At 40.7% G+C, this 9,902-nt stretch overlaps 1 protein-coding gene across 2 annotated transcripts in view; it reads left to right on the top strand.

The window, feature by feature from the left end:
- The first annotated feature begins 1,365 nt into the window (after window positions 1–1,365).
- The window catches only part of LOC139550839 (extended synaptotagmin-2-like), a 55,121-nt gene continuing 46,584 nt past the window's right edge, over window positions 1,366–9,902 (top strand). The window contains exons 1-2 of one of the 2 annotated variants that reach the window (XM_071362038.1): window positions 1,366–1,558; window positions 1,834–2,266. In XM_071362038.1, coding sequence (XP_071218139.1) covers window positions 1,841–2,266 — 426 coding nt within the window. In that variant the 5' untranslated portion in view covers window positions 1,366–1,558; window positions 1,834–1,840. Of the gene's footprint in view, window positions 1,659–1,833; window positions 2,267–9,902 lie in introns of both variants that reach the window. The other variant, XM_071362039.1, reaches the window with a different exon arrangement.

The raw sequence follows: 9,902 nt of genomic DNA, 5'->3' as shown, positions 1-9,902 counted from the left end.
CTGTGGAGATGAGAGAACCTTCTATAAGGACAACTATCTCTGCAGCACTCTACCAACCAGGCCTTTATGTTAGAGTGGCCAGACAGAAGCCACTCCTCAGTAAAAGGCACATGACAGCCCCATTGGAGTTTGCCAAAAGGCACATAAAGACTCTCAGACCATGAGAAACAAGATTCTTTGCTCTGATGAAACCAAGATTTTACTTGGAGAAAACCTGGCACCATCCCTACGGTGTAGCATGATGGTGGCAGCATCATATCGTGGGGATGTTTTTCAGCGGCAGGGACTGCGAGACTAGTCAGGATCGAGGGAAAGATGAACGGAGCAAAGTACAGAGAGATCCTTGATGAAAACCTGCTCCAGAGCGCTCAGGACCTCAAACTGGTGTGACGATTCACCTTCCAACGGGACAACGACCCTAAGCACACAGCCAAGACAACACGGGATTGGCTTCGTGACAAGTCTGTGAATGTCCTTGAGTGGCCCAGCCAGAGCCCAGACTTGAATCCGATCGAACATCTCTGGAAAGACCTGAAAATAGCTGTGCAGCAACGCTCCCCATCCAACCTGACAGAACTTGAGAGGATCTGCAGAGAAGAATGGGAGAATCTCCCCAAATACAGGTGTGCCAAGCTTATAGCGTCATACTGAAGAAGACGCGTGGCTGTAATCGCTGCCAACAATGCTTTACTTATGTAAATGTTATATTTCCGTTTTTTTATTTGTAATACATTTGCTAAACTTTCTAAAACCCTGTTTTTGTTTTGTCATTATGGGGTATTGATGAGGGGGAAAAAACAATTTAATGAATTTTAAATGTGGCTGTAACATAACAAGATGTGGAAAAAGTCAAGGGGTCTGAATACTTTCCGAATGCACTGTGTATGTGTGTGTATATATATAATTGTTGGAGTACTGTGGATACCAATATCCCTGGTAGCCTCCCAGGCCCATCTCGCCAAGGGTTAAGAACATACATTTTAGATTCATAATATTACATTTTATTATACTACAACACGGATCCCTTGGCAAAAAATCGTTTAATCTGTTAGTAATATTCATTAATAAATATATATATATATATATATATTTTGAGATCTGACCGCAAACCTCCTGCAGTAAACCTCATCGGACCCCCTTTGAGAACCCCTGTGATAGATGACCTGTACAATAAACAGTAAAAAAAAAAAACACTGATATTAGACTATTTTGTTGTTGTTGATTATTAGACTATTCGATCAATATTTATGGTTTAAAGTACACGTATCCACGAGATGGCGCTTGGAAATCCCTTTTCAAAAATCCCTCCCTGAGTTTGACCTATCTTGACAATGATAATTTCCTGTTAGAAAAATGAGAAAGGGGCTGGGCTGAGCCAGAGGGCTGAACCATGATCCTGTATTGTGTGCGTGTAGAGGCGAAACATTCTGAAGCGGGATCTGGTGAAGGGATTATTACTGGTGTTACGTTGGAAAATAAACCATTCGAAGGACGTCATGCAGTGTACGGGACTGGTACACCTAATTTAAATCATTACGGATGTCGAATAGGGAAACGGGTGAGGAAAAATATCTGTAATATAACCGAAAACGAATAACGAAAGTGTACTTTTTGCAGCTCATTAGCCCCTGAGCAGGTTGACAGGTCGACCAACTCAGGTGAGCCCTTTGCTCCGAACTATGATTCAATCGATCGAAATCTTTCCTCAGCCGCTGTTGTTGCAACATTTTGACAGTGGTAACATTGCAACGTTTCTCAGCGTGTTTGTATTACATTGTATGTGAGTGTGAAATGTTTGTCTGTCGCTTATTCTCTTTTCTCTATTCTGTGTAGAGTGGAAATGAGAAGAGCGGCGGCGGAAAAGAGTGGCGCTCAAGGAAAGGAGCCTGGAAAGACAACTTCCACAGGACCAACAACGGCCAGGGAAAATGGACCGAGTTTACCAACGACACCGATCTCTCCAGTCAGCCCCACGACACCAATACTAGCCCCGGTGGATCTGAAAGATGAGCCACAGTCTCCCGTCACAGATGCCACTCAGATGTTGATAAAATGTGCCAAGTCCTTCATCGTTATTTTCCCAATTTATGTGTTGGGATATTTTGATTTCAGTTTCAGTTGGGTTTTAATAGGGCTTACCATCTTTTTCTGGTGGAGAAGACATCAAGGCCATAAAAACAACAGACTGACCCGTTCCCTGGCATTCTTGGAGCATGAAGAAAAAACTGTCAAACAAAGTTTGGCGAGCTCTGAGTTGCCACCATGGGTAAGAATGACATTGTTTTGTTTTATTGAGTTAAACATTTGAACGGTTCTAACACGCCTACCTTATTCCTGGTTAGTTGTAACAGATGATTAGGGTTGTGAATGTTATTTTCCCCACAGCTCAACTGTCAGTTAAATAATCAGTTGCACAGTATCTTTAGTGTTGACAGGATAATGTCATACAAAGGTTCTGGGGGGGAGTCATCGGCAATGTTCCCTATAATTTTGTTCAGGAATGAGCAAATTTGAAAGTTGTAAAAATGGTGGTGTTTGATGCAAGAAACCACTTTACAAAATAAAATGCATTATTATTATTCCCATACCATTATTACAGAAAATCGGACAAATTATGCTACACTCTGGCTATTTAGGCTTGAATAAACTCTCCAAATACAACGCTGCCCCTTTAAGACAAAAAAAAGCTGATTACCTGACTTGCTTTTCAAAGATGTCTTGAAATGTACACGTTTTGTGCTCTTGTAGGAAGCAATTACTCCCCTATTGCTGACTACAAATGATCTATAACTGGATATTAACTAAATGTGCACACGTGGCTACATGCAGCTCTCGCTTTGATCTCAAAATAAGCACATCTACTCACGACCACAGCTGTAAACACAGTCCATTTCAGAGTAAATGGCACAGATCCATATATGACAATGGTCTATTTGCATATAGGCCTACTGCAGCTCTTTTTTAAGTGTTTTATAGTGTTTTAGTAGTTTAGTAGTTTTAAGTGTTTTAGTAATTACAATTTAGCAAATTAACACTGGAGTGATAGATGTGCAGATGATGTGCAAGTAGAAATACTGGTGTGCAAAAGAGCAGAAAAGTAAATAAAAACAATATGGGGATGAGGTAGGTAGATTGGATGGGCTATTTACAGATGGGCTATTTGCAGCTGCATCGATCGGTTAGCTGCTCAGATAGCTGATGTTTAAAGTTAGTGAGGGAAATATAAGTCTCCAACTTCAGCGATTTTTGCAATTCGTTCCAGTCATTGGCAGCAGAGAACTGGAAGGAAAGGTGGCCAAAGGAGATGTTGGCTTTGGGGATGACCAGTAAGATATACCTGCTGGAGCGCATGCTAAGGGTGGGTGTTGTTATCGTGACCAGTGAGCTGAGATAAGGTGGAGCTTTACCTAGCAAAGACTTATAGATGACCTGGAGCCAGTGGGTCTGGCGACAAATATGTAGCGAGGGCCAGCCGACGAGAGCATACAGGTCGCCGTGGTGGGTGGTATATGGGGCTTTGGTGACAAAACGGATGGCACTGTGATAGACTGCATCCAGTTTGCTGAGTAGAGTGTTGGAGGATATTTTGTAAATGACATCGCCGAAGTCGAGGATCAGTAGGATAGTCAGTTTTACGAGGGTATGTTTGGCGGCATGAGTGAAGGAGGCTTTGCTGCGAAACAGGAAGCCGATTTCTAGATTTAATTTTGGATTGGAGATGTTTATTATGAGTCTGGAAGGAGAGTTTACAGTCTAGCCAGACACCTAGGTATTTGTAGTTGTCCACATATTCTAAGTCAGAACCGTCCAGAGTAGAGGTCGACCGATTATGGTTTTTCAACGCCGATACCGATTATTGGAGGACAAAAAAAGCCGATACCGATTAATCGGCCGATTTAAAAAAAAAAAAAAAAAAAAAAAAGATTTTTTTTTTTTTATATATATATATATATATATATATATATATATATATATATATATATATATATATATATATATAATAATATTTATATATATATATCATACACACGCACATTTTTGTAATAATGACAATTGCAACAATACTGAATGAACAATGATCACTTTTATTTTAACTTAATATAATACATAAATAAAATCAATTTAGTCTCAAATAACATGAGAACATATGTTAAAATAAACCACCAGCTTTCATGGGCCTTCAATATTCCCAGTTAAGAAGTTTTAGGTTGTAGTGCAGAAAGCAGAGTGGTTCTGCATGGTCCCCTGTCAGTCTGCTCCTCCGCGAAACACAGACCTTATTTGAAGTAGATCAAGACATTCTCTATGGAAGACATGAACGGTAAAATAACGAAGGAACCCCTTTCAAGTTCAGCCGCAAGTTATTACAGGAATTATAACGCGTCGACTATTTCTCTCTAAACCATATACCTTTGACTAATCCGGAAACTATCACCTCGAAAACAAAACGTTTATTCCGTTCCGTATTTTATCTAACGGGTGGCATCCATGAGTCTAAATATTCCTGTTACATTGCACAACCTTCAATGTTATGTCATAATTACGTAAAATTCTGGCAAATTAGTTCGCAAAGAGCCAGGCGGCCCAAACTGTTGCATATACCCTGACTCTGCGTGCAATGAACGCAAGAGAAATGACACAATTTCACCTGGTTAATATTGCCTGCTAACCTGGATTTCTTTTCGCTAAATATGCAGGTTTAAAAATATACTTATGTATTGATTTTAAGAAAGGCATTGATGTTTATGGTTAAGTACACATTGGAGCAATGACAGTCATTGATTGATTGTTTTTTATAAGATAAGTTTAATGCTAGCTAGCAACTTACCTTAGCTTACTGCATTCGCGTAACAGGCAGGCTCCTCGTGGAGTGCAATGTAATCAGGTGTTAGAGCATTGGACTAGTTAACTGTAAGGTTGCAAGATTGGATCCCCTGAGCTGACAGGGTTAGAACGTTCCTAGGCCGTCATTGAAAAGAAGAATGTGTTCTTAACTGACTTGCCTAGTTAAATAAAGATTAAATAAAGGTGTAAAATAAATAAATAATAATACATTTAAAAAATGGCAAATCGGCGCCCAAAAATACCGATTTCCGATTGTTATGAAAACTTGAAATCGGCCTTAATTAATCGGCCATTCCGATTAATCGGTCGACCTCTAGTCCAGAGTAGTGATGCAAGTCGGGCGGGCGGATGCGGGCAGCGAACGGTTGAAAATCATGCATTTCGTTTTACTAGCGTGTAAGAGCAGTTGGAGGCCACGGAAGGAGTGTTGTATGGCATTGAAGCTCGTTTGGAGGTTTGTTAACACAGTAATTGTTTATGCCATACGGGTCTGTGAAGAGGAAGGGCTGAGTCTTGCTTGTCAATGCAATAGAATCCTACTCCATTGTGTTCTGCCTACAACAAAATCTCTTGCATATTTAGTTTTGTTTCGGTATGTTGCATTAAAAGTGATTAATATTTTGTTGTTTCGATCACAATTGCCACAGTAAAGGGAAACGTTGGTGTTAACTAACAAGGAAAAATCCAGAAAATTGAGTGAAGTTCAATCTCGTCGTTATCTCCGTGGGCCGATATTTCTTCTGCGCAGCAGTCCTGCGGCTACCGCACGCATGCAGTTTAGAGGGAACATTGATCATCAGTCACCACCAGTCTCAGCTCACCTATTGCAAACTTCTGCTTATCACTGAGGACTGGTCAAGTCCACTAAGGAGACAAGTGCCCAGTAACCAATGGTATTATTTTAGGCCCAGCTCTGTTGACATGTTGTAATGATGACTGGAGATGGAGGTCCCAAATGGCACCCTATTGCCTATGTAGTGCGCTACTTTTGATCAGAGCACTATGGGCCCTGGTCAAAAGTGGTGCACTAAATAGGGAGTTAATGTGCCATTTGGAACGCATCCCAGAGTATCCCTCCATTACATGATTTACGACTTCACACAGGCTCACAACAAATTAGGACCTAATCCTTGGTCTTTGGGTGAGGGCTTTCGATTATTCTGTTTGGATGTGATGCCCTTTCAGCTGCAGGGGTCGAGGCTGTTGGGTCTGTTGTTTACTTGACCGCCATCGATGTCTTTCCAATTTTCACTTTTCTATTTCTACCCTGAATGCTTGTTGTGGACAGACTGAAGTTTCCTCCTTGAGATAGTGTTTTGGTGGAGGGTGTAGTCCTGCATGTCACAGGTCTACATACTTGGCTGTTACACTGTTGGGTGCAGTCTGTTGGGTTTTGTGTAGGGCTGTCAAACAATTAAAATAATGAAGATGCAAGTAACATGACTAGCTAGCTAAAGAATGTCGTTATCAAACCAGAAAATAGCAGCTTGTGAGTATTTTAAAACAGCCTGCGACATGCGCATGAATCTGCGACAGAACACCCCCCACACAGTAATATTGGGCAAAACTTTACATCATGTTAACTGGGTTCCATGTTGTGTTCTGCGCTTAAAAGGGCCATGCGGATAAACACGTTCGCTTAAATGGATGAAGAAATGGAGACCCGATGAACGGCGGCAAAAAAAAATAACTTTATAAAAATGTCACGCGTTTAACGCGTTAGACAGCCCTAGTTTTGTGACGTAAGATACATTTTATTTTTGTGACATGAAATAATGGGCCTTAATTCAGAGTGAGAGTGTCGAGCAGTATGATGTATTGTTACACTCACAGCCCATCTTAATTTTGCTTACTCAGACTTCAGTTGAAGATCATAGGGAGAGTTGTTACTGTATTTCGGAGGGATCAGGGAAGGGAAAAGTCCATTCACCTGATGAGAGGTAGTTGTCTGAACATTGTGACTGATTATCATTGTTCTTGGTTGGGATATATTTGATCCCACTTGTCATTCTTAGGGTGGATTTACATTAGATCTCACTAGACCTATTTTACTATCTCTCTTCAACCTCAGATTTGCAACTTTTCTGTTTACACTAGCCTTGGATGTGGTGTAGCCCAAGCCACATTCCTGGTTCATGTGTGAGTGCAGCTATTAGCATACTGGAAATACTAGGGCCGTGACAATATCAGTATTGCGATACTCATAAGTATCGTGGCAAGGAAACAAAACATGAAGCGTAGTTAACTTCTTTAGTAAAACAGTTGTAATGTTTGAAACAAACATCCATTTGTTGTCTTCCAGAGTCACATTTATTTATTTTCCAAACTATAGCACACAATAGTTAAAAATACTGTAGGTTTTTAAAGGACCAAAGATTTAGGTTTCCTTCATGTTTTAATTTTTGCCTTAGCAGTATCACAATATTTTTTCTATCTTCACAGCCCTAGTAAATACCATGGTATATAGCCAAACAAAATAAGGATAGCAATTCAAACTATACAGGAGCTTCTCATCTAAACCATATTGCATATAGTGTTGCACACTTGTTTAATGCAATGATTCACAAATGTGTGGATTATTTTAAAGGCCTTTCATTTTCAATTTGGCTTACAGAGCAAAAATGGTGTCTACTGGTATTAAGGTAATTCTTGCAGGGTGTGGGAGAGCCGTTGTCTTTACACTATCACTCTGGGGGTGTAGGTGGTATAGATGTCTACCTCCGGAGGCAGTGTGGGAGACATCTCTTAGATGTCTTTAAACTACACAAGTATCTCTACTGGACCTAGTTTGTGTTGTCAACAGGGGTGAAAGTAGATTTCATTTCATCCCTGTACTGTACCTTCCCAAAAAAAGGTATGGGCCTAATCAAAGAATTACATATAGAATCTCTATTAATTCAATAGGATCTCAATGGACCTAGTCATAAAGATTTGTCATTAACTTTTATGTGTTGCCTTTTATTGTGGCATAAACACATCCAGTCATGATGTTTTCATCTGATTTGTCAATCACTTCAAAGGGCTCCTGTACTAGGCTACCCGTGCACGTTCATCCACTCACAACATATTACCAGCCTCCGAACAGTGGTGAAAGGGTAGACATATTTTACACCAAACATCAAAAAGTGTAATGACATTTTGGCGATTTGTCTTTAGGCCAGAAGTGATGTGTCCACTGCTGTCTATACACGCGTCTCGGTGTCAGCCACTCATCTCTGCCTTGGCAAAATGGCAGTGTTCTCGTCGAACTACATCGCATTTTGGAGCGCAGGCTATACCACCTGTTTAAGTCCATTCGCAAATGTTTCATGCCTCTGACATGCGGTAATGATTCATAGCGGTGACATTTTGTTTTCATTATTGTGATAGGCTCATGTTTTACCGGTACGGCGTACCTCCACTATTTATTTTGCCGGGACACCTCACTTTCACCCCTGGTCGGCGAAGCAGTGTAGTGTAAGGATGACCTTATTTGTATGGGTACCCACTTAATCAGCCAGCTAGATAAATGCTGCTAATCAACATGTTTGTTTCCCAACTTCAAACAACAGTTCACTTTCCCCACATCACTGTGCTTGACAGTAGCTCAACAGCCCTCATAGAGAGACTATGTAGGTCCATACTGGCCCCATATACCTATTAGGTCCTGCTGTGTCAGAGCAGCGCTGAAGGTCCTGTGGATGGGTTGATTTCCATTAGGCTAGGAGAGAGGGAGGAGAATACGGCTAAATTCTAGAAGACCGAGCTTCCTTCCGGTAATATATCATCAGCGTAAGACAGACATGAATGCTGTTGGGATATCCCATCATTCTGACCCACTGTAGGGTGTGCAATAACAAACACATGTTTTGAGCAATGGGTAAAATTGCATGTTAATTGTGTAGATAGTTGTCTAAGAAACCAATAGTCCATACCTTATGTCTCCATCATAATCCGTTCAAAACTTCTAGGAGTTTTTACCCTTGTAGGATGGTCAAAATTAGTGCGACTACCGTAATGTAAATCAATTGAGGCAAGAGGAAAAAGTGGTCAAAAATCAGGAAAATAGCATTGTGTCAGCTAGGCTGGATGCTGTGAGAATTAAGGCTACCTGACAGGCTGACCGTTGAACTTGTCATCTTTCTTGTCAAATCAGGAGGACATAATACAATATAGAGGTAAGATGGATATCGATTTTGAGACATGACATGTAGAATTGCTTTATTCAGGTATTTATATGCCTTGTAATAGGTTCTTATTGTAGATCTGACAGGTTGACATTTCACTCTGACAGCTGGACAAGTCAGGGCAAGTACAGGCAGCTTTGGCTAAGTAGCCTATATAGAACAATCAATTCCACACACAACTTGTCTTGGTTACTGTCAGAAACCTGACCCTGTGTCTGACATTGAGAAAATCAGAAGTAAGCAGCAAGCACTCTGTCAGGAGGAGTGGCATTGATTGTGATGTGATCCACAATAAGATTGTTTGAGCTTTATTAGAAAAAAATGCAGCAGGCCTTGCCCTCCTAAACTAGGGCTGTATCTCAAATGGTACCCTATTCCCTAAATAGTGCACTACTTTTGACCAGAGTCATATAGGCCCTGTTCACTACAAAGGGTATTGGGTGCCATTTGCGACACAGCCAGACTAGGTCGCAGCAAATATGCCTGGAATCAGGCTTGATAAACAGTGTGGGCTGCAACTCAGCCTGTTGAGCCAGGAATGTCTCATAGTGGATGGACAGTTTTTAAAAACTTAAAAAATAAACTTTTTTACAGAAACGCATACTTACCAATAACTAGGCCTATTTCCTATATTTAAGGTGGCTTGCTATTTATACAGATGTCATGCCTGCATCTCTCTGATTCAGAGGGGTTGGGTTAAATGCTGAAGACTCATGTTAGTTGAATTCATTCAGATGTACAACTGACTAGGTATCCCCCTTTCTTTTCATAGTCTAATCCTCTGAGCCAATATAAGCCTAAATCATGAGCAAGATCAAGCAAGATCAGGACTTGGATGTAATAGGTGCCGGTAGTCATTTTGGGTGCCGGTATTGTTTATATCTAGGATCA

Source organism: Salvelinus alpinus, chromosome 23 (genome assembly GCF_045679555.1).
Source record: "Salvelinus alpinus chromosome 23, SLU_Salpinus.1, whole genome shotgun sequence".
Lineage (NCBI taxonomy): Eukaryota > Metazoa > Chordata > Actinopteri > Salmoniformes > Salmonidae > Salvelinus > Salvelinus alpinus.
This window is presented reverse-complemented; position numbering and strand designations above follow the sequence as displayed.